Genomic DNA, 26,189 nt, shown 5'->3' with positions numbered 1-26,189 from the left:
CTCTAACCTCGTGCCTCTAGCAGGATCCCAGAAAAAGGTGAAAATGGGCTGTGGGGCCACGGAGAACTCAGTGAGGGAAAGGGCGTCACTCTTCAGCATAGGGTAGGGTCCCTGGAGTTGGGGAACTCCAGCAGCTGAAGCAGGGCTATACCTGGTGCTGGGCTGTGGCTGGTGCAGGGCCTGACTTCTCTTAATGGGACCATTCAGCTGCAGGCTTGGAGGGATCCCAGGTTCATTGCTACTAAGAGGACCAAGAGGGAGAATTAAAAAGCCATAGACTTGGGGCACAGCTAGTGCAGCATTCTCAAAGTGCAGCCTCCGGACCAGCATCCTTAGCATCAACTGGGAAGGTGTTAGAAATCCCAATCTTGGGACCCATCCCAGCCCCAGAGAATCAGAAACTCTGCCAGCAGGACCCAGGAATCTGTGTTTTAACAAGCCTTCCAGGTGATTCTGATGCAAAAGCCTCAGAACCACTGTGATGGGATTTGTAAGTCCAGTGGTCCTGATCTAGGGGCTTTGGGAACCTATGACTTCAAAAAGGGAGCAATGAATGACCAGCGCTGATTTTCAGCATTTCAAAAAGCTGAAGAGAAGAGTATGTCTGTCCAGAGAAAGGCTGCTTAGACTAACAAAGCTGTGTCTTTTCATTGCTGCTGCCTGGAATCATAGCAACTTGGTTTAGTTATGGTGGTTCTCATCAAAAAGCACCAGCTGGGAAATGTATAGACCGTTAATTAGAAAATTAACTTAAAAACATAAAATTAATTATTTCAAAGATACATGGATTAATAATTAAAGTTTGTGGGATTCTTTGAGGAGTAGGGAAGACAACACTATTTCAAACATAAGACATATGACGGTGATGGGTAGAATTGAAGAAATCCTGGGTGACTAAACATTTGGGAACCATCCATTTGAGTTCTGTTCTTGCTCTGCCACCTACTTTTGGTATAACCTTGAGTAAGCCTGAGAGTTTTCCTTTGCTGTCAGTTTCCCACTTATAAAAAGGGGCCTATTCACGTTATCTTCTCTCTGTCTTGCTTTAGAGACAAATTGGGTCATGAGAACCTTTTTTTTTTTTAACAAACAGGATACATGCTATGTATAATGATAATGCTTTGGAAATTATATTTTCTTTTTTGCTTGGTAATAAATTGCTAGTTCAGTACCCCAATGATAGTCTTAAGGGTCTGTTACCCCAACGATAGTGTGTAGGGTCTGAAAACAGTGCATTTTTCCAATGTTCAGGACCTCACAAGCACACTGGGAGAATTTGATGTAACATCTGTGAACACTTTGGAATTTCTCGGAAGGAAGGTGCAAAGACAAATTCAAAGTGTGCCTGTAATTACTGGTTTTCTAGTTTCTAAGGAGCAGGAAAATGGAACATTGAAGGAGAGATGGGGGGGGAAGAAGGAAGGTAAGATTTTTGACCCAAATGGGATTGATGTGAAAATCCAGGGCACCTTTTTCTCTCTCTGAATTCGAGGTGTTAGAAAGAAGGGAAGAGGCAGACAGATTAATTCCCTTGTGCCGTGTACTGCTGAAACAGCCGACAGTGTGTGGTAGGGTGCTGTAGGGAAAAGCCAAGTCAAATGAATGCACTGAGAAAAGGAAGAGAGGCTTTGTCCAGTCAACTTCTCGAAACTATTGTGAAGCTGCATGTGGTATGAGTGCAGAGATTGCCCCGATCATTCTTCTTGCTATTCAGAAGTACCACAGAATTCAGGGATTTACCAAAGTTTTGCAGTAAGTATGTGGCTGCTGTAGCTTGGATTAGTCTGCAAAAAAAATAAAGGCAGCACCATTCATAGACAGCTCATTGTATCTTTAAATTCATTTACATTGATCAGATCATGAAACCAGGCTGCCCAGACATTCCATGCTGGCCAGCGGCAGCTTTCTCTGAGACTCTGTGGACACGCTGCAGCCTCTCTGGGCCCTGTGTCCTCTCAAATCCACTTTAGCTCTCTAATTTCATCGTCTGTATTCCAGGTGAATAAATTAAACAGTCTTTCATCTCTACCCTGGGTTCAGCACCAAATAGACTCACTTTAGTAGCAGAGGAAGAGGGAGAGAAAAAGTGCTCTTTCCTTCAATCTTCCTGGATACCCATTCTCATGTAGTGGTGTGAAATTGTCCAGAATTGTTCAGTGGGATGATTAAATGCGGGTGATCTGGGCCCCCCCCCCAGTCTGGAAGCACTTTGAAACAAAAGTTGAGTCCGACTTTTCTGTATGTGTTTCCCAGAGCCTGTCTCACAGCAGAGGATTAATAAATATTTACTGAAATGCTCTATGACCATTTTATTGAGTCTGATTTACGCGGCTGGTCATCTTTCTACAGCAAGACTTCTGAAGTGGTTGGAATAAAATAATGTTATTTAAAATTTTACCCAGGAGAGTGATACCCAGGAAGAAGAATTGCAGGAGAGAAAATCTGCATAAGAAATGATGAACAGGTCCAATAGGTCTAGGGATGGGGGTGGACTCTGTCCTCATGCCATGAGAATGCAGAGAACCTTGATGCCCTCTTGCAACCTTGAGCCCAAAAGGAAGAGACAGTCAAACCATTCCCTATGAATCTTGGTTGATGATGAATCTAGACAATTTGAAATCTCCATATTGAGACTTAGAGGTGAAATTTTGGAGATAAATCTAAACAATAAGTTCTTTAAGTAATATTTCTGAGTTGACTTTGAGAGGATATTTCACTAAGGTTTCATGAAGATTTCGAAAATGTGAATTTCACAACTGCTATTGTAAATGCACCTGGTCTGAGAACCCTTGACCCACTGTTTAAAGTTGTGCTAGGGATTACTTGCTGGCTTCAAAACCTTGCTTGTCTTGACTAAAAGTCAAGAGATGATGCCTTTAAATTCATTCAAAGCATGTAAAGAGAGAAATCCTAAACTGATCATGCACACACATAAGAACAAACTAAATGTTTAAAAGAAGTCATTCACAGAGAGTATAAAAAAGAATTTGTTGCTGGTTGCTAAAGACTGTTTATTACTCAGCAGCAACCTCAAAATCTGCAGGATACATGCCCAGGGAAAGCAAAGGAAGAACATTTCAATCCATTTGGATCAGTTTTACTACAATTACACATGACTCATTAGAGTCAGTGGGGGAGGAGCCTTATAATTTAATTATCAATTTGGAATGCAATTGAAGTGAGACCTGCCAGACAGCTAAGTCAGTGAAATCTTTTATTCAATGCTCATCATGGCAAAGCATAGATTATGATGTCATTTCATTTAAATCAATGGTTTATCTTTGGCATTTTCACACATTATACACTTTTAATTTTTCTAAAATTTTTTGGCCATAAAATGCCTTATGATATGAAATAAATAAGTGTTTTTAAAGGCCAAGTGATTCATTTTGAACGTTTGGGAAAAGGAGCCCAGGCAGGGATCAGGAGACACAGGTTGTGGCCTCAGCCCTCCACAATAGGAGGGGGTTGCATGTTATTGAGTGGACAAGCCCTGAAGACTTAACCTAATGTAAAACTCCATGCTAATTGGTGGCAGGTGTTTCTGTTGGCCAGTTAAAAATAGTATTGCTATTTGATAAGGACAATGTATAGTCCACTTAGCCATCAGCTTTGAGTTTTGACAATTTATGGCATGTTTAAAAATATTGCGACTATTTCTAATTTTATGAACAAAGAGAGATTTTGCAAATAATTTTATCTGGCATGCATTTGCATTCTTATAAATCAAAACTGTAGAAAATGGGACCACATTAGATGTAGGCTTTAGGACATCTGAAAAAAATCTCTTAGGTCTCTTCAATCTCAGTTTCATGAACAGGGATTGGGATATGTCAGGGGTTTGCAAACTCTATTCTGAAGAGAACCAGCACTGTAGAGAGAATTATCAGGGGGCTTCTGGAAGGGACAAGGAGAGGCCCAGTAAATGGGGCAGAGATATTCGACACTGCCTCAGTCAGTGCATATGTGTGTGTGTGTGCATGTGTGTGTGTGTGTCTGTGTGTGTGTGTAAAATCCAGGGCACCTTTTTCTATCTCTGTATATATGTACTATATATATATATATGTGTGTGTGTATATATGCAATTGTTAAATCTTATGCATTAGATATATGCATATGCATTATATCTATATATACACACACACACATATACATAGTGTATAAGATTTAACAATTAAAAAATTAGAAAAATCACAGAATTAGGTAGGTTCTGAGGACTACTAACTTTCCTTGCTTCCATTCTTCCTCCTTTTCTTTTACTTTCTGTTTCAAAAAAATTTAAATAATGGAGTGAAGAAATAAAGTCTTCTTGTGAAAGGTAATGAGTTGCACACTGAATTATGCTTCGGTGTGCTTTTTATCAGTTTTCCCCCAAATATCTTGACTTTTTCTGAGGGACCATCTTGCTTATTATTGTCTTCCCTAAAGTGCCTGGCACAGTCCCCTGTACATAGTCTGGGTTATAATAACATTTGTTGAATTATACTGAATTGAAAAGATCCTGAGCCCCTTGGTTCTTTTTTCCTTCTCCCAATCGTTTGCATTTAGACATGTTCCCTTAGGTGGCACAGGGAACATACTGCTCTGCTGAAATGCACATTTAATCTCTGTTCGGGCTGAAGAAGCTGACAATCGGCAGGTGAAGAGATGCATCTTATCTCTAGCTTCCTGAGAAGAGCTATGAGAAAAGGTCTGTACAGGCAGGGCCTGCAGTGTGTACCTGCCTGACTTGGACACTTTTCCCCAGCAGAATCTATGCTCTTGGAAAGCCTGGTTGAGAGGAGGTAGTTGCAGATTGGGGAAAACCTTTATCATAGTGTGTACTTTTTTAAATGCTTCATTATTTCATGATTTGTAGATTTTTCTAGAAATTATCTTAATGATGCAATGAACTAAAGATGCAAAATGTCTGTTAAGCATTATTTTGTTAATATGCATATTACTTGATTCTAGAATTCCTAGAGAACAGAATATTGTATCTTCATTGGACTCTATTACACAAATGAACATTTGATTTGTATAACTTACACGATAGGTGTTAAAATGTAGGATAGGGCTAATTACCATCTTTGTTGGGTGTTTTTAACTAATTTTCAGATTTAACCCTGTATTCCTCAAAAAATGTTTGTTCTCAGCCAATTGCCAGTTGCAAGACCTAGGCCCAGAGTATTTAAGCGCATGAGTCAAACTGTAAATCAGATGTGTACAACTTGGGCTTACGGAAAGATCGTGGGTCCATCTGCTCCATTTGCCTTTCCAGAATTAAAGAGAAAAAAACATCAGGGAAGGGACAGATTATCAGCTTTGAGTGAAATTGTCTGGACCTGACCTGACATTTGCAGGCTTTTGGTTTCTCCCTGTCTTTAGCACCTCCAAGGAGAGGCTAAGATGAAACAGGCCACACATAGACTTGCTCCTTGTTCCTTTGGTTCCTCAGCATAGTTGTAAACATTGCTTAAAAAGCCTTGAAATCACAGGGTGAGCTGTTTCGTTTGTACTTCACGAACCTCTAAAAGAGTTGTCCCACTTTAAGGTCACCTACTGTTTACTACTTGTAGAGCTTAGCCATGAACAAAGGACTACTTTTGAATTACAAAACAAAAGGCCCGAAAACGTCTTAGTTCTGTTCTGGCTCTGAAACAAAGATTAAACTTTTAATGTTTAGCCATGGATCATAGGGTTTCAGTATAACTAACTGTGCAACAATTTTTCAACGGCAAACTTTCACTTGTTGTACACTGAACTCTGAAGTGGCAGTCACAATAGCATTTTACAGACAGCTGAATGTCTACACAAGTCACTATAGATCTTGATTTTTAAATTTTGTTGGAGAGGAAGTTAGAATGTATGATTCAGAGCAGCTTCACCCATGACTTATTCATCCAGGGTACCCTTTCCTCCATTCCCACAGATAACCAAGAGTTAGCTTTCTTTGCTGGATTGGTAGAAAATTTAAAATATAATCCTCTAAAAGATATAATAATCATTCTTCTTTTATCCAGATGGTGGCCAGTAATTCAACATTATATCATTTATGCTAAAATGGTATTGCCACTCCACCTTCTAGAGAGGAAATACTTGACAATATTCAATTACTTGTGGACTCAAATACCCCAAACAGAACTGAAACTGAGGAGGTGAGAAAAAGATGATGTGATTGATGCTTCTGGAAAGAATATTAATTATATCCAATTTTAAAAGTAGATGAGTTGGGGGTGCCCATAATGAATTGTGTTTACCCTAAGAACAAATCCACTACACTGGAATTTTAGGCATAACCAGTATCATTAAAAAGAGCCCCTTGCAGGTGTGTAGGTAGCAGTCAGGGCAAAGCATCCAAGGTCTGGGATTTCTGCTGATACCAATGCTTTGAAGACAATGGGAGACCAATGTATTGGCTTAGACTAAACGGCCTCTGCGGCACTTTCCAGCTCCCAAATGGTGTGTCCCCATGTATATCAGTAATTAAGAGATGCAGATACTCACGTGGTATTATGCCTTGGTTAGCCAGTTGTTCCTGGGTCCTTCTTTGTTGAAGTCTTAACTGTAAAACTTAGAAAAGGAAGCATTAGTTTGTGAGTTGGGCTAAATATCATTACCATCATTTATATTCTCATTATATGTTCATAGCTCATCTCATTTTATTTCTACAACAGTTCTGAAAATTATTGCAAAGTACATTTTTATTTCTGTTGTAGACACAGTGGAAGAAGGAAGAGAAAAGCTGAGAAGGTTGCAAGGTTTTGCAGTAAGTCTGTCTCAAACTAGAATTAGAATACTTGTCTCCTCTTTGAAGTGAATCTTATTTTTGCAGTGCCACTCTCTCGCTCTCCTCACTCTGTCATTTGCAAGATGAATATCATCTAGTTCCACCTGGGTGGCAACCTGTGATCTCAAAAGGGGAGACAGAGTCCCACCCAGATTCATATCTCATTTCTACCCCCTTAATAGCTGTGTATCCCTGAGCAAGTTGCTTAACCTCTCTGAGCCCCCATTTCCTCATTTGTAAATGAAAACAATGCCTACCTGGTGGTGTTGCTATAAAGTTTGATAAAACAATTTATTTACATTGCTTAGCAGAATGTCTGGCATGTGTAATGACATTTTGATAAGTGGTAGTATTATGAGAATCTGGAATTCTTCTGGGAATTCAAAGAATGACTACTGGAGTTTTGGTTTTCTTAGAAAAATTAGAACATTGTAAAATTGTCAGAATTATATATTATAAATAAATATATGCATGTTCCAAATATTATATATCTATAGCACAAATAGATTATATGTATCATACACATGTGATAGTAAAAATTAAATAACATTGAATTATTAACTTCTGAGTGCAGTATGTACAATGTTCTCCCTTCCATTGCCCCCTCCTCCAAACACATTCTATCTCAAAATTCATACTCATCCTCATGGGTATTCCATTTTCTCTATATACATTGACAAGAGAGAGCTTAAAGTCCGAATCCACTTGGATTAATCATCTGCTAAAATGAAAACCATGTTTTCCAGTAACAGAACTTGGTGTCTATATAACGTAAGGCTCACAATGTCCAGAATACAATCTAAAATACTCTAACACAAAAAACTAGGAAAATACGACCAATTCTAGATGGAAAAGACAATGAACAGATGTAAACCTTGAGATGAATCAGATGGTGAAATTATCAGACAAATATTTTAAAATAGTTATTTCCAACTAGGTTGAATAAAGTAAAAGAAATGGACCAAAAAAACAGAAAATCTTAGCAGCAAGATAAAACACATAAATAGAAACCAAAGTAGAAATATTAAAACTTAACAATAGAATATCTAGAATAAAAAATTATTGAATGGACTGAATAGATAATATCAAAGGAATGAATTAGTAAACTTGAAGATAGATCAGACTGAAGAAGAGAGAGAAAAAAAGATGAAAAATGAGCAGATCTCAGGGACTAGTGTGACAATATCTAAAAGTCTAATATTAGGTAATTAGAGTCCCAGAAGTAGAGCAGAGGAAGAAATAATGGCCAAAATCTTCCTGAAATTGGTGAAAAAAAATTTACAGATTCAAAAAGCTCAATAAACCCTACACCAAATATGTTCACAGAAAAACACACTTGGATACATAATAATCCAATGGCTGAGAGCCAAAGATAAAGAGAAAAATCTTAAAAGCAGGTGGGGGAGAAATAACACATTGTATAAAGAAAAGTGTTGATTTAAATAGCCACAGATGTCTCTTCAGAAACAATGAAAGCTAGACAATAAAAAAGAAACAAATAAACACCCCACCCCCCAAATCTGACAACCCAGAATAGAAAATGTCCTCTAGGAACGAAGGTGAAATAAAGATATTTTCAGGTAAAGAAAAAAAATTATATAATTTCTTGCAATAAATGCTTAAGTAAATTCTTCAGGCTCAAGGGAAATGATACTATAAGAGAACACAGATACTCAGGAATGAATAAAGAATTTCAGCAATGGTAACTCTATTAATAAATATTAAAGATATTTTTCTTCTTAAACATATACAACTACATATACAACTTTATAAAGAAAAATTGTAACATTGTCTTGCAGTGCTCTTAAGGCACATAGATGTAATACAGATTACAGTGCTAATATAAAGGACTTCCTATGACCCATACTTCACGTGCAGTGGTATAATATGAACCATAGGTAGACTGTCACAGTTAATGATTATATTGTAACTAATAATAAAAACCCAAAGAATATAACTAAAATAAAACCCCCATAAATTGAAACAAAATGCTAAAAGTATCCAATTAATCCGAAGAAGACAAGAAAGGGGGAATATAGGAACAAAAACTATAGGGACAAACAAAAAGCAAGTAATATAATGGAAGATCCAAAGCCAACCACATCCATAATTACATTGTATTTTAATAGTTGAAATGCTCAAATAAAACAGTTTTTCAGAAAGAATTTATGAAAGCGATATTCAATTATATGTTATCTTCAAGAGATATGCTTTATACATAAAGTGTCAGATTCATTGAAAGTAAGTAGATGGAAAGAAGATATACCATACAGACAGCAAGCACAAGAAAGCTGGAATAACTATCTTAATGTCACATAAAATAGACGTCAAATCACAGAGTATTGTCAGAGATAAAGAATAGAAATTCTGTAATTATAAGAGGGAGGCTTCATCAGGAGACACAGCAATTATGAATGGATATGCATTTAAGAACAGAACCTCAAAATACACGAAGCAATAATGAACAGAATTAAAGGAATAAATAGACAATTTCAAAATCACAGTAGGTACATTTTAACACTCCTCTCTCAACATCCGATAGAACTAGATTTAAAAAATATTAGTGACATAAAGGATTTGAGCAATAATATCAAACATCTTGATATAATTAATATTTGTTTAGCTCTATATTCAACAATTGCAGAATAAACATTCTTTTCAAGTGTGCATGGTACATTCACCAACATATACTAGTCACAGAACAAGTTTAAATAAATTTGAAATAATTGATCTCATATACAGTGTGTTTTCTGATTACTTGGAATTAGTTATAACTCAAAAGGAATATGCTATTAATGAAAAAATGTTTGGCAACATATTTCTAGATAATTCACAAGTCAAAAAGAAATCACCAGAGTAATTAAAACCTTAAAAACTGTGTAATAAAAAATATATGATGTATTATAACTATTTCATATCACAATTTCCCATAACCTATGTTACAACTTCTGAGATAGAGCTAAAGCAGTGATTAGAGGGAAACTTAGAGTTTTAAATGTTTATATTAGAAAAAGAGAAAAGTTTAAAATCAATGATCTAAGATTCTACCATAAGAAGATAGAAAAGAAGTATGCTTATAGTAAATAAAAACAAGAAAGAATAAAGATTAAAGCAGAAATCTTTATAATAGAAACCAGACAAATAGTAGAAAAAAGAACAATGCAAAAAGCTGATTATTTTCAAAGATCAACACAACTGACAAACTCCTAATTAGACTGATTGAATTAAATTATTTATTTATTTTGAGACAGAGTCTCACTCTGTCGACCAGGCACTATCTCTGCTCACTACAACCTCCATCTCCTGAGTTCATGCGATTCTCCTGCCTTTGCCTCCAGAGTAGCCCATTACAAGTGTGTGCCACCGTGCCAGGCTAATGTTTGTATTTTTAGTAGAGATAGGGTTTTGCCAAGTTGGTGAGGTTGATCTCTAACTCCTGACCTCAAATAGTCCACCCACCTCAGCCTCCCAAAGTGACTGATTATAAGAATAGAAAATAAAGTTTACCAATAACAGGACTAAAAAATGTGTTATAACTGTATATTCTAGACATTAAAGATAATGAGAGAATACATTAACCAATGTGTGCTAATAAATTTAACAACTTAAAGTGGACACATTTATCGAAAACTAAAGCTTACCAAAACTGTTATTCAGAAAATGTGAATTAAAATGTTTATTAAATCATGCATTGATTATCATAAACATCACCACCACCACCATCCCCCCCCACACACGTACAAAAATATTCAGGCCCAGATGATTTTACTGGTGAATTTTTATCCAAGTGTGATAGGACCAAGCTGTTTTCCATTAAATAACACATTTTATACATTATACCAACTATAAATAAGAATTCTCAATTATGTTGTCTTTCAATATCATAGATCTCAATCAAGTGAAGACAAAAGTTTATGAAGATCTCCCATTGCTAGAGTTAGCCAATTAGAAGACTCTTCCAGGTCTCTAGATATTAAGCTATTTGACTTACACTGAGCTGGACAAAGGCAGTGGAAATGGAAACAAAAGAGGAAACTGTTAAAAATATTTTGAATAAAAAGAATTAGAAGAGTTTGATGACATGAAGGAGGACAGAAATATGGGTGCAGTGGCTTATGCCTGTAATCCCAGCACTTTGGGAGGCCAAGGCAGGGAGATCACGAGGTCAGGAGTTCGAGACCAGTCTGACCAACATAGTGAAACCCTGTCTCTACTAAAATTGCAAAAATTAGCTGAGTGTGGTGGCACGTACCTGTAATCCTAGCTACTCGGGAGACTGAGGCAGGAGAATGGCTTGAATCTGGGAAGCGGAGGTTGCAATGAGCCAAGATGGCACCACTGCAGTCCAGTCTGGGTGACAGAGTGAGACTCTGTCTCAACAAAAAAGAGAAATGGATGTTACTATCTTTTAAGGGGTTGTTGGTCTGGGATCTTTGGATATGCTACAAGAAATACAACTAATGGATATGCACAACTCTGTGTGCATATATGTATTTTTTTCTTGGGTATGGGTCCATAGCACACATTAGATTCCAAAAAAAAAAAAAAAAAAAAAGCCGAGGCTTCCAGATTTAAGCTCCTTTAATTTAAAAGCTTAAAGATTTAGGTTCTGAAAACATGTATTAGAGTTATGTTATAAAGAAGTTGACAAAGAAATCTGAAAAAATGATGAGATTAATTTTAGACAATCTGAATTTTTGAGGTCCTGGTAAATAAAAGTTAAGGTGCTCGATAAACAGCTGAGATAAGGGGCTGGAGAAAGGCTGAGAGGTCAGGGCTGGAACACTGATTTGGGGTATTATCATTAAGTAGGTAGCCACAAAATGTTTTAGCAGAATTTCTAAAGGAAAAAAGGTATCTTATCAGAGAAGGCTGGGTGAGGTGGCCAGTAATCCCGAGTAATCCCAGCACTTTGGGAGGCCAAGACAGGTGGATCACCTGAGGTTAGAGTCCAAGACCACCTGCCAACACAGTGAAACCCCGTTTCTACAGCTGTGCATGCCTGTAATCCCAGCTACTCGGGAGGCTGAGGCAGGAGAATCGTTTGAACCTGGAAGGTGGAGGTTGCAATGAGCTGAGATCATAGCACTGCACTCCAGCCCGGGTAACAGAGCAAGAACCCTGTGTCAAAAAAAAAAAAAAAAAAATTTATCAGAGAAGAGTTAATATAAGAAGAAAACAGAGAGAAAAATTACATTGCAAAGAGTGAAAGAATGACACGAAAGAGGGGCTGGTAGAGGACAAAATTTCTTTGCTTCGATATAGAGAAATCACTGGACTACTTGGTGTACTCATTTCCCATACTTCTTTTTCTTGTTTAATTGTTTGCAGATTTTTCAGTTATAAAGATTGAAGGCATTAATTTATTACATTCATTCAATCATTTGTTGCATATTAGATTGCCTACTATGTGAAAGCATCGCTTGCTGTTGACATACAGTGGTGAATAGGACAGTTACTATTCTGGTGACGGTAACACGCTAGTTGGGGGGGATAAATTCAATTTTCCCTGAATACAAAATAAATTCCTCTCTCTCCCCCACCAAGAACTAGATCTTCAAAGGCTCTGTTCAATCCCTGACTTTGTATGCAAAAATGTTGCTTGCATATATGTGAATGCATATTTCTATGGACTGGCTTATGACTTTAGGAAGATTTTAGAAAGTCTCTGAGACTTACAAAAGTTAAGAATCATCAGTTCAGATCTAGACTAAACCATCTCATATCTTTCTTTTCTTATTTTTGTTAGTGGGTTCCTCTCCTTGCAATACCCATTATACAGCATTACCAGATCAATTTCCCTAAACTTCATTTTCATAAGATGACTTGGTATAGCATCCTACAGCGGCTTCTTATTCTAGCCTTCAAGATCTTTTCCTATATATGCACTATTCCCCACACAAACTCTCTTGTCCAATTCAGCCTGTCCCTCCTGAGCCTAACCTATGTGTTCACATTCTTTGCATTTGATTATGACATCCCTGCCTGTGGAATTCGGCATATGCTTTGAGGCTAGGCTATAATGCTAATTTATTTCAAATAGTTGGTAAACTATATACAACTACCATTTATTAAAAAATTTCCTTTGCTTACCAATTTATGTCAACCTCTTCATTTACTTAAGTTCTAGTACAAGCCACAATGTGTTTCTAGGTGCTAAGTTCTAATTAGTAATTTATACTTCCTATTCTATTTTTATTTTGCAGTAAAAATACTAAATGTTTTCTGTTTCAAGATGACAAACAAAAGCAAACACCTGATTCCTATAAATAACAGAAATGATAGTTTAAAAAATGTATACCCATATTGGAAAAGAAGAATGAGATTCCTCAGTGAATTGAAACCACAAGTAATTTATGAAACACACAAAGCATATGGGATTGGATTGAAAAACTAGGTTCCAAGATGTGAAAGTGAGGAAATGAAAGCTGTGCCAAGAGCCCTCCATGCCAAGGAGCAGAGGAGACCCAAGGCTCAATCCAACCAGGTTGTTAGCTGGGGTACTGAGATGGGAGGTCTACCTCTATGACATCCTGTACCTGTCCCTACATTGGACTAGGGATTGGTTATGGTGCATGGGAATGTCTGCCTGCAGGTGTCCAGGTGCTAGCAGATTGTCTGCAATCTGTAGGACCCATTGCTGTGTCTCCAAAGAGGCCGGATTGGAGACCCAAGAAGGTCATGATTGCTTCATCATCTGAAACTAGCTCCTAGCTCATCCTGTCTCTCCCTTACCATCCCCGAATTCACCAAAACACCAGTATCAGTGATGTGTCTTTTCTCTGCAAGTTTGCTCACCTGTGCACTCTCTAGCAGATATCTGCAAAGGCCCAATGTTAGGGCACAATCAAGGATCACCTAATCTGGGAGGAATATTAGTAACATAAAAGAAGACTCCAAACTCAAGGAAAGAACATTCCCTTAAGGTAACAGTGTGAACAAAGGGAATAGGCATTTCTCAGAAACAGCCAAAGAATTCATCAACAGAAAAATAAGAAATTAACCACCTCACAGCCATCGGGATGGCTACTGTCCATAAAACAGGAAACAAGTGGTGGCATGGATGTGGAGAGATTAAAACCCTCGTGCACTGTTGAGGGGAATGTAAAATGGTGCAACTACTTTGGAAAAGAGTATGGCAGCTCCCCAAAATATTAAACACAGAATTACTATATGATCCATTAATGCCACCTGTGGGTATATACGCAAAAGAATAGAAGGCAGCGACACGAAGAGAAACTTGTACCTCTACCCTCATAGCAGCATTATTCATAATAGCTAAAAGGGGGAAGTGATACAGATGTCCATTGATGGACTAGTGGATCAACACAGTGTGGTATATTTATAAAATGGCCGGGTGAGGTGGCTCATGCCTGTAATCCCAGCATTTTGGGAGGCTGATGTGGGTGGATCATTTGAGGTCAGGAGTTCGAGACCAGCCTGGCTAACATGGGGAAACCCCGTCTTTACTAAAAAAAAAAAAAAAAAAAAAATTAGCTGGGGGTGGTGGTAGGTGCCTGTAGTCCCAGCTACTCGAGAGGCTGAGGCAGGAGAATCACTTGAACCCGGGAGATGGGGTTGCAGTGAGCCAAGATTGCACCACTGTACTCCAGCCTGGCGACATAGGGAGACTCTGTCAAATATATATATATACACATATATATACATATATGTGTATATATATATATTTCAGCTTTAAAAGGAAGGAAATTCTGAGGTGCTACAACATGGATGAAGTTGAAGATGTTATGCTGAGTGAGATAAGCCAGTTACAAAAGTAGAAACACTGTATGAATACACTTATATAAGGTACCTAGAGGAGTCAGAGTCATAGAGATAGAAAGTAGAACTGGGGTTCCAGGGGCTGGGGGAAGAGAGAAGGGAGGGTTATAGTTTAATGGAAACAGAGTTTCAGCTTTGCAAGATCTTAGTGATGATTATACAACAGTGAGTGTACTTAATGCTGCTGAACTGTTCAGTTGAAATGGATAATAGGGTATATTTTATGTGTATTGTACCACAATTAAAAAAATTAAAATTCCAGGCCGGGCGAGGTGGCTGGTGAAACCCCGTCTCTACTAAAAATACAAAAGCAAAACAAAAACAGCCAGGCATGGTGGTGGGTGCCTGTAATCCCAGCTACTTGGGAGGCTGGGATTGGAGAACTATTTGAACCTGGGAGGTGGAGGTTGTAGTGAGCCGAGATTGCGCCATTGCACTCCAGCCTGGGTGACAGAGCAAGACTCTGTCTCAAAAGAAAAAGAAATTGAAATTCCAAAAATAGTATCTTTAGTATTAACACTAATCACAAATTAAAAATTCTAGAAGATTGAGCTCAACTGTCCTCTTAGAATGTAGCACAAAGGGATAAAGGGGTAAGAAGCACAAATAATATACACTTAATGCAGAAACATTGCAAAATATAGAAAAGCTTCTAGGAGGAAACATACTTGTCTGCAGTGGCCTTAATGTTTGTGTCCTTCCAAAAGCTATACGTTGTGATCTTAATCCCCAAGGTGATGGTGTTAAGAAGTGGGGATGGCTGGGCGTGGTGGCTCTTGCCTGTAATCCCAGCACTTTGGGAAGGGGAGGAGGGTGGATCATTTGAGGTGAGGAGTTCAAGACCAGCCTAACCAACACGGTGAAACCCCATCTCTACTAAAAATACAAAATTAACCAGGCGTGGTGGTAAAAAATATATATACACACACACACACACACACACACACACATATATATATACACACACATATATTTATATTCCCAGGAGGCTGAGGCAGGAGAATTGCTGGTACCTGGGAGGAGGAGGTTGCAGTGAGCTGAGGTGTCACTGCACTCCAGCCTGGGTGATAGAGCGAGACTCCATCTCAAAAAAAAAAAAAAAAAAAAAAAAAAGAAGAAGAAATGGGGCTGTTTGAGCAGTGACTAGGTCATGTGGGCAGAGCCCTCATATATGGGATTGGTACCCTTATAAAGGAGACCTTAGAGAGTTGTCTGGCCCCTTCCACCACAGGAGGCAGTGAGAGGGGACTTCTATGAACTAGGAAAGGCGACAAACCTGCCTGTCCATTTACCTTTAACTTTCTAGCTTCTAGAATGGTGATAAATAAGTTTACTGTGGCTTATAAGTTACTCAGTTTACGGCATTTCATTATGGCAGTCTGAACAGACTAAGATAATCTCTGAACCAGAGATACTTCTTGTTAACATTTCACTCATAAAGTTAAGGTTCTTTTTCTTAAATGTTCATGTAGGATCTCATTATAAGGTTTCTTTCATTAGCTGGTTTTTGTTAGTAATATATCAAAATTCCATTTAATATATAAAATATGCTATTTAATACCCATCAAAAGATGCTATTTTAGTAGCTGCAAAGTATTTCTTTTTTTTCTTCCCTCCCTCCCTCCCTCCCTCCCTCCCTCCCTCCCTTCCTTCCTTCCTTCCTTCCTTCCTTCCTTCCTTCCTTCCCTCCCCTCTTTCCTTCCTTCTTTCTCTCTCTCTTTCTTTCTTTCCTGGTTATTTCATAAGTCATTGAACCACTGGCCACTATTGAATGTTCAGATTTTTTTAAGTTTCAACATTAAAAATCACAGTGGGCATACTTTCTAGCTGATTTTTGGCCACGTTTTTGATGTTACATTAAGAAACACTCCTAGAAGTGGAATGATTTGGTCACAGGAAATGCCAAATTTGAAGGCATTTGGTACGTGTGACAATAGCTCTCCTAAAAAGGCTATCCTGATCTTTCCTACTACCAAAGTATGACCAGGTTGCCCATTTCACTTGGCCTTGTTGTTCTTATCACATGGAAGCTGCAGTGATCTTTCCTCTGAAGCTAGAGGCCTGGCTGCCTGGTTAAGGTCTAACTCTAAAGGAAGTGGGCAGAGAGCCAAGTCCCAGATGATCTTAGCAATGGAATTCATCCCTGGGTGGCTTCTTCTCCAGGTTCAGCTGAGCTTTGATACTAGAGGTGAGCACGAATGAACCCATCCCTCTCTCTGGCTGTCTCCCACTGCATAGAGGAGGGTCCTGACACTTGACACAGAAACCTTGCCCTACTGGCCTTATGCTTGGTGAAGCTGCCTTGCTTTCTGGGCACCAGCTGCCTCCAGCTTTTGCCTGGGAAGTTCCTGGATGCCTTTCTGTGCTTTGCTGAGCAGAGCCTCCCTTCTCTTCCCTGATTTCAGCTTGCCATGCCCATTTGTGTCCCAGAGTGCTTGGCAAACCTCCCCTGATCCATCATATGTAAAAATACTGTCCGAGCAGAAGGTTACATTTTGACCCATGCCTACTTTTCACTCCCCATTCTATCCACCTCTAAGTGACAGGTATTTCAGGAGTCCTCTTTATTCACCTTTTTGGGGAGCACATTCTTATCTTTGGAAGGTTGAGGGAAGTGAGTTCTTGGTGTCTTTTCTACGTCATCCCAATATGTTTTATCAATAGCAGAAATCTCTCTTACAGTTCTGACATTTGGGTGTCAGTCTTTCTAAGCTTCCAGAATTAAAGCAGTATTTTCTTCTATTCTTGCATTCTTTTGGCCATTGTCATCAGAACTGGGAGTCATAGGTTTGTATGTAAGTTGCTTCTTTACTCAGAGGTCTGGGCTCTGGATTTCCTCATTTGAATATTCTTGTCCTAGTGCTACACTGTTTATTTTATTCTAGACTAATGATAAATATTTTCTGGCAGGGAGCACCTTATTTTATGTTGTGTGTGTGTGTGTTTTCTTTTTTTTTTTTTTAAGATGGAGTTTCACTCTGGTTGCTCAGGCTGGAGTGTAATAACATGATCTTGGCTCACTGCAACCTCTGCCTCCCAGGTTCAAGCAATTCTCCTGCATCAGCCTCCTGAGTAGCTGGGATTACAGGCATGCACCACCACACCCAGCTAATTTTTATTTTTAGTATAGAAGGGGTTTCTCCATGTTGGTCAGGCTGGTCTCGAACTCTTGACCTCAGGTGATCCACCCGCCTCAGCCTTCCAAAGTGCTGGGATTACAGTCATGAGCCTCCGTGCCCAGCCCATATGGTTTTCAAAACATAAATGTTTCATGACAACTCCACCCTGTGATTTTCTACAAAATGAACTTCAGGAACAAGTTCAGGTCAGGAGTTCGAGACCATCCTGACCAAGATGGTGAAACCCCATCTCTACTAAAAATACAAAAATTAGCCAGGCATGGTGGCATGCACCTGTAATTCCAGCTACTTAGGAGGCTGAGGCAGGAGAATCACTTGAACCAGAAGGCAGAGGTTGCAGTGAGCTGAGATCACACCATTGCACTCCAGCCTGGGCAACAGAATAAGACTCCTTCCGTCTCAAAAAAAAAAAAGTAAATAAATAAAAATTAAAAAAAAAAAAAAAGGTACAAGCCTGCATTCCCATTGCAACCTAAGCTCCCTTTTCTTCTTCAGCTTCTGTAACAGGAAAACAGGTGGGCTTTCTCATCATTATCAATACAAAGCATAGAGGTCTTTGATAACCTTGTAGAGTTTAGAAAGTGGTAAACTCATTAAGGCCATCCCAATAACCCTATGAAATTGTTAACTATTATTTGTTGTTAATATTGAGTCATTGCTGTCTACAGATAGGAAGGCTCTTAGACACTAAGGGTTATGAAGCTTGGCAGAGTCAAAGCTATGTTTTCCATTCCCAATGTTCTTGCCCCATCATGTTGCCTCTCCTTGGCCTCAAGAAAGGCCTGCCCATCAGCAGCGGGCATGTGGCAGAGATTACCCTCTAAGTAATAAGCAAAATGTCGCAACGTCCTTCAATCCCAATATTTCCCTCCTCTTCCACCTGAAACTCTACAGAGAACTGTACAGCTGCACCTGGTTCTTCTTCTCCCTGGGTACCTCTGCTTTCTCTCCCAGGCACAAGTGAGTGAACAGAACTCTGCGAAGCTTCCTCTGTCTACCAAAGTGCTGGGATTACAGGCATGAGCCATGGCTTCTGGCCATCTTTTAGAAAGTCATTACTGCCTTAAACATTGGCTGTGCACAGGAGTGATGGTCTCTTAGAAGAGTTTATCCCACTTACATGAAGAGAAAACTGAAGGCACAGGAGTAACACAGCACGTCAAGTGAGATGGAAAGGTAGAAAATGGGTGAACAGAAGTTGAGTCATTCACTCATTACAGGTTAGTTCTTTGATCTTCTATTCCTTTCTTTTATTCCTTTTCCCTGTCTCTCTGGTGTTGATAATTCCTAATAAGAAAGAGGCTGGGAGCGGTGGCTCAAGCCTGTAATCCCAGCACTTTGGGAGGCCGAGGCGGGTGGATCACGAGGTCAAGAGATCGAGACCATCCTGGTCAACATGGTGAAACCCCGTCTGTACTAAAAAAATACAAAAAAAAAATTAGCTGGGCATGGTGGTGCATGCCTGTAATCCCAGCTACTCAGGAGGCTGAGGCAGGAGAATTGCCTGAACCCTGGAGGCGGAGGTTGCAGTGAGCCGAGATCACGCCATTGCACTCCAGCCTGGGTAACAAGAGTGAAACTCCATCTCAAAAAAAGAAAGTTGAAAGGGACGGATTACTACCAGAATTGAAAAGTGCCAGTCTTGGGTACAGAAGTTTTTCTGTAAATCACCTACTGAAATCTCCCAAAAATCCTTGAGGAGTGTGTATTATCCCCTGATTATGCCTCCTAGGATATAAAGGTTCATCCAAAGCCATAAAGTTATAAACTGAGGCAAGCAAATTTCCAAAGATGACTTTGGACTCTAAACTTTACCTCATGAGTGTAAGTTCTAAATGGAACTATTAATATTTGGATGAGAAAACAGTAATTTTTGTTATGTTATACCTTGTGTCTTAATGTACTTCTCCCATTTGATGTGGGGGTGGGGGGCATGTCTTTTTAAATGAAGAATCAGAAGCCATTAGAACGAGAGGCATGTTTCATGCTACCTGCCCCCTAGTAACTCAACATAAGGGATGCTCAGCTCAGAATTACTGCCCACATTGTCTCCATGGCAACAGTCAGGTAGGGTACCATTCTCCTTCTGGAGCCAACAAGGAGCTGGGTGACTGTTCTGACCAACATAGGTGATGACCCCAACCACGTCTCCAATTATAATGAGGCTCCTGAATGATCCCAGACTCTGATGGCATCACATGGAGTCGTTGCCATGGTTTCGGTGAGAAGTATTGCTTTTCCGAGGATTGCAAAACACTTTATGTTCCAACCCCATGCTCGCTCATTCTTGACAGAATGGAAAATGTGTCTCCTTGGCTGAAATGTTCCTCTTGAGTCCAGCCCAAAGATGACATTTTTAGGAAAGTTTGAGAAGAATCCTATGGCTGTTACTGAGTCACGATAGAGTAGAAATGGATCTTTTCTATTTAAAGAGTTTTGAGCTACTGTTTGAAAATGTCACATTGCTAGGGAACGGTGAAAATGGAAAAGTTTCCATTTGCTATCAACAAAGAAAGGTCATCATCGAATGCGCAACAATAGAGTTACGAGGTTCTGCCATCTGTCTACAAAGGGATTAGGAAGTTGCTGAGAGTTACGTTTAAGAATATTAGTGAATATGCTCGGGGTTTTAAAGAGAAATTGCTCATCTGGAATCGGACACGTGTACTTCCGGATTCCATTCTGCTACGAAGTAGCTATTGCTTTTAAGAGGCTTGCTGGATCTCAGTTTCGATATAAATTGAAGAAAGAGATTACATTAGATTTGATCAGGATTTCCTCAATTTACCTGATATAACCCCCCGCTGGGGGGCTTGATAAATGCAAATTTCCCTGGCCCCCTTCCTGGAGGCTATATAGTTTAGTATGTCTGGGGTAGACCGGGAATACATTTTCACAAACATTCCAGGAACTTCTGAGAAAAAGGTATGTTTGAGGAATAGAAATAATCAAACATGCTGTATGCAAAAAATGAGACCATGTTTCTATACTATTTGTGCCTTGCTTTTTCATTTTTTTCAACATGTTCCTACTTTTTGTGTGGGTGTGCACATGTCAACTCATTCTCTATGGCTACATAGTATCTCGTTATGCTTCAATATCTAGTTAATCCCTTTTCATTGTAAACTTAATTTTCTTTCCTTCAGTAAAGATGAGTCAAGTCATTTTGTACTCCTATGGGGACGATGGGAGTGTCCTAACTTCACTACAACCTTATTAACAAGAAGAAAAGAAAACAAAAGAAGCTTTGCTTATTTGATAACTAACAATGGTATCTCATTTATACTTTTTAATGAGACAAAGATGTTTTCTTAGATTTTTTGACTATTAGTATCTTTTCTCTTGCAAACTGTCTGACAACATTCTTTGACAGATTTTCCACTAGGATTTTTTCTTCCTTATAGACTTAGGAGATCTATTTCTATTTGAAGTACATTAAACATAGTCAGTTATCTATGTTGTAAATTTCTACCCGTTTTTAGTTTGCCTTTCAACCTTGTGATAATTTTTGGCATTTAATATCTCTGTATGCAATCCCTTAGAATATTCTTTTATGATTTCTATCTTTGATGAACACTTATTCCTTCTCCATCTCCAGATTATGTATCATTTAAACGTTCCTTACATATTTATATTTTGGTTTTCAAACTTGCATTTAACTTTGCAGTGCATCTGGAATTAATTTTAGTATGCAGTGTTACAGAAGGCTCCAATTATTTTTTCAAATTGTACTTTCTTGTTTTTTGGGATGGAGTCTCACTCTGTCACCTAGGCTAGAGTGCAGTGGAGTGATCTCAGCTCACCGCAATCTCTGCCTCCCGGGTTCAAGGGATTCCCCTGCCTCAGCCTCCCGAGTAGCTGGGATTACAGGAGCCCGCCACCATGCACAGCTGATTTTTGTATTTTAGTAAAGATGGGGTTTCACCATGTTGGCCAGGCTGGTCTCGAACTCCTGACCTCAAGTGATCTGCCCAATTTGGCCTCCCAGAGTACTGGAATTACAGGTGTGAGCCAGTGCACCCGGCCTCAAATTGTTAATTGTTCTAATATCATTCATTTCTCTATCAAATGGATTTTAGATATGTTGTTTGTTGTATAATATATGCTTATATAACATCAAATCTGTGTCTACTTTTTCTTTATATCCTGACCTAAATATTTGGTTTTGTTTGGTGTCAGACTAGGTTTACACCTGACAAAATATATACTTTATAGGATCTGGGAGTCTAATTCTCCAAACCAAGGCTTCAGGATTATTTTCAAGCAATTCCAAGATTTCAAGAGACCAAAAATTAGCAAGTGTCTTATACCTACACCAGCAACAGAAGCAATACATGAGATTATAATAGTGCTACGCATTCCTGTAAATGTTTATTCCTGTAAATAGCACTATTATCATAACTTACAGGAATGTAGCAGGTAGGAGAAGTTTAATCTGATTAAATTTGAGTGTGAGTCAATTCTTAAATGTACTGAGGATTTTAGGGAAAGAGGGAGCAGACAAAAGAAGAGAAAGCAAGGATGGGGGACAGGGAAGAAAGAAGTAGTGAAAAGATAGTGCAAATAGAAAACAAAGTTTATTTTTTAATTGTAAGAACAATGTGTGTGTGTGTGTGTGTCTGTGTGTGCATGCATGCATAGGAGTGAATATCTCGTCCAATGATGACTGATTAATTCACATGTATATAATAGAATATGAAAGATGTGTTAAAGCTAGGGGACACTAGGTCTTACTCCAGAAGAAAAACAAGAAATAGTCGAAGAAGCCTAGCAGAACTCTGATTTATAAGGCAATACGTTTGTCCCCATCATGGGCTGCCATCCAGGACCCAAGAAGGAAATGATCCTGAAGAAAGAAAGAAAAGAAAGAAAGAAAGAGAGAGAGAAGAGAGAGAAAGGGAGGGAGGGTGCAAGGGAAGGTAGGAAGGAAGGAGATGGAAAGAAAGAAGGAAGGAGATGGAAGGAAAGAAGGAAGGGAGGAAGGAAGGAAGGAAAGAAGGAAGGAAGAAAAGGAAGGAGATAGGAAGGAAGGAAGGAGATGGGAAGGAAGGAAGGATGGATCTTCCTTAAAGGAAGTTACTGGAATCTGTGTGTTAAGCTTCTGTTTCATCTACCCAAATAAGTAATTCTTGCTAAGAGCATCATCCTTACCCATTTCTTCTCCCGTGATGCCATGGATACACTGTATTATTACTTAACATCACTGTATTATTCCTTAACACCACTGTATTATTCAAATGTGACTGATTTTCTTTCTATCTCCTCTCCACTCCACTGTTTGGTTTCTGTCTACCCAACTATTCCATTTATCTTAAATAAATTCCCCCTGGCCTTGCTTGACCTACTGTGCCCCCTACTTGCTGCAACTTCTTCAGACTCTAAATATGGTCGTATTTTCTTAAAAAAAAAAAAAAACCACCAGAATACATGGTTTGACCAGATAATTTTTTTGAACATAAATTAATTTGTATTTAAACTTTTAACAATATCATAAAATTGTTTCTGTTTAGTATATACTTAATAAGTTATCCTTTGGGGGAAGAAAAAACATAAATTTATTTCAAAAGAGTGACCAATAAAAAGAAATAACAGATGAGGACTCACTGTACCAGCCAGACATCCCTCACCCACAAAGCCACCTTCCTCTCTTTCTTCTAAATACTCCACAAATTCTAGTCCCTCTAGGAATGGCTCTGCCTTGACTATGTGGGAAGGTGAAAATAACTCCCCAGATTTTACTGAGTAAACCCACATGTCTGTTTCTAGCAACACATCAAAAGAATAATAATGCAAGAAATTCATCGCTCTGGGCTCCAGACTCCTTACCCATGAAGGGAAGGACTAGGTTAGAATTAGGTGGTTTCAAACTTTTAAAAACATATGCCTAAAAGTGTAAGTGTTTTTTAACTAGCAATCTTACATGGAAAGAAACAAAGTAGCATGGAGGTGAAGGACAAAAGCAAAACCTTTCACAAAATGTTAAAACTCTGCGGAGCAGACTTTTAAAATCATCCCATTGCATGGTCCCCTAAACGCCTTCCAACTTCCATATGTTATTTTTACGATTTAGTTCTAAAAATCTCAAACCTCCTAAGAGACATTGCTTGGGAATAGATGAGCGATTTTATTCAGGAGCAAAGAGCGGGGGTGGATTACAGTGCCAATATACCAACATGACTCTGTTCTCCCACCCCATCTGGGTCCTTCGAAGCTTCCTTGCAGGATGCTGAAGGCTCCAGAGAGCACTGGAAAGCTCTCAAATTCAGGAGAGAGCCAGCTCCCTTAGCAACAGCAGCAGAGGGAAGTCTTCCTTTTCCATCAACAGATGGTGGTAGGTTTTCACCACTTCTGCAGCACCCTTTTCTTACAATGGACTCTTGGCTCTTAGGATCTTCTGTACTCTGCCTAGCAACCAGTGCCCTTGGCAACTACGAGAGCTACCTTTTCAACGGACCCATGATTCTGCTTGTACTCCCATGGCTCTAGACTGTGTCCATGGTCTGCTGATATGATAGCCCTATGTCTAAATGGAAACCTTCTTTATAATTTGAGTGTTATACAGTTAGATGCCAAATTCCAGAATTTTGTGAAAAATCGGAGTGTCTTAAAAAGGAAACTGGGCCTACATTCAATTTCTGCTTTGCACACAGGTGAAATACCTACAGGTGTTGACTAGAAGTTCACCCAAAGTTCTGTCTGCTCTGATATATCAGCAGGATGTCTTGAAAGTCCTACAGGAGCTTGGGAGAAGAGCCCTTGTTCCTCCCACTATATAGCCACGTGACCTTGGCCAAGACACTTCACCTCTGCAGCTTCAGTTTCCTCCTCTGTAAAGCAAGAGAGATGAACTGATGATGTCAAAGGCCCCTTGGGGGTGGGGGTGTGGGGCATGTGACTAACATTTCATGACACTTGGCTTCATTTTTGACCAAGGTCTCTCTTTATAAGTCTCCAAATTCAGGGCTCTGAAATTCCTCTTAATCTCAAGTTTTTCCAGTGAGATTATAGTATTTCTTCTTATAGTTCTTAGTGTTACATTCAAAGGACAGGAAAATGCTGCAAGATTGTAAAGCATAACTCACCAAGGGCTCTAAGAAGTCAAGGGTGAAATGCAGGGTCCCAAAGTGACCCTTTAGAGGGATATGTCACCGGGAACAGCTATTCCTTTGCTTTCGTTTTTGTTTTTGAGGCAGAGTCTTGTTCTTTCGCCATGCTGGAGTGCAGTGGCACCATCTTGGCTCACTGTAACCTCCATCTCCCTGTTCAAGTGATTCCTGTGCCTCAGCCTCCTGAGTAGCTGGGACTACAGGTGCCCGCCACCACACCAAGCTAATTTTTCGTATTTTTAGTAGAGATGGGGTTTTACCATGTTTGCCAGGATGGTCTTGATCTCCTGACCTCAGGATCTGCCCTCCTCAGCCTCCCAAAGTGCTGGGATTACAGGTGTGAGCCGCCTGTATGGCTTTTATGGTTGCTCCAGAAATCTTTAGGATGATCAGGCCAGCCCGGTGCTCATGCATTTGTATGTGTAGCTACCAATTCAAGTTCTCATAAAGTATTGAACAATTCCTTGCTATTTGTTGAGGTACCTTTAGACACTGAGATTTATACAAAGCAACTTAAGGCATATATACTCTGATGGAGAAAAAGATACACACACTTGAGTTAACTAAATACAGTGTTAGGCAGCATCTTATTAAATAATCCATATATGTAGAAGGCTACCAAAGGGCAGAAGAACTGAACCTTTAACTTTTCAAGTGAGAAATTTATGGGTAAGATAAAAGGGAATCCTTGACCAATAAAATAAAATAAATAAAACCTTTTTTCTTTTTGAGCCAGTCTCAATCTGTCTCCCAGGCTGGAGTGCAGTGGTGTGATCTCAGCTCACTGCAACCTCCATCTCTTGGTTTCAAGTGATTCTCCTGCCTCAGCCTCCTGAGTAGCTGGGATTACAGATGCCACCACGGCTGATTAATTGTTTGTATTTTTAGTACAGACGAGGTTTCACCCTGTTGTCCAGGCTGGTCTGGAACTCCTGACCTAAGTGATCCACCCACCTCAGCCTCCCAAAGTGGTGGGATTACAGGCGTGAGTCCGCATGCCCACCCCACTGTGCCTGCTTTTGTTGTGTGGGTTTTTTGTTTTTTTTTTTGAGACAGGATCTTGCTCTGTAACCTGGGCTGGAGTGTACTAGTGTGATCTCAGCTCACTGCCAACATCTCTCTGCCTCCTGGGTTCAAGTGATTCTTGTACCTTGGCCTCCCGAGTAGCTGGGATTATAGGCATGTGCCATCATGCCTGGCTAATATTTTTTCTGTTTTTAGTAGAGACGGGGTTTTTCCATGTTGGCCAGGCTGGTCTCGAACTCCTGGCCTCAAGTTATCCACCTGACTTGCCCTCCCAAAGTGCTGGGATTAAAGCCACTATGCCTGGCCCAAAATGAATAAAATCTTAAATCTGGAAGAAACATGGCACTTTCTACCCAGGGCTGGCTT

The 26,189-nt window shown here is 39.4% G+C and overlaps 1 protein-coding gene across 6 annotated transcripts in view; it reads right to left on the bottom strand.

Annotated features, from left to right (window-relative positions):
* The window catches only part of MYOCD (myocardin), a 107,164-nt gene that overhangs the window by 58,167 nt on the left and 22,808 nt on the right, over positions 1-26,189 (bottom strand). For 3 of the 6 annotated variants that reach the window (XM_035300081.3, XM_035300080.3, XM_078373064.1), the window contains 2 exons: positions 6,487-6,552; positions 1,741-1,784 (listed from right to left, as the gene is read on the bottom strand). Coding sequence is in view for 2 of the 6 variants with exons in the window: in XM_035300078.3 (XP_035155969.2) it covers positions 6,487-6,552 (66 nt within the window). In the remaining 4 variants the exon portion in view is untranslated. The remainder of the gene's footprint in view (positions 1-1,740; positions 1,785-6,486; positions 6,553-26,189) is intronic. The other 3 variants (XM_035300078.3, XM_035300079.3, XM_054255869.2) reach the window with 1 other exon arrangement.

This window comes from Callithrix jacchus, chromosome 5 (assembly GCF_049354715.1).
Source record: "Callithrix jacchus isolate 240 chromosome 5, calJac240_pri, whole genome shotgun sequence".
NCBI classification, from domain to species: domain Eukaryota; kingdom Metazoa; phylum Chordata; class Mammalia; order Primates; family Cebidae; genus Callithrix; species Callithrix jacchus.
This window is presented reverse-complemented; position numbering and strand designations above follow the sequence as displayed.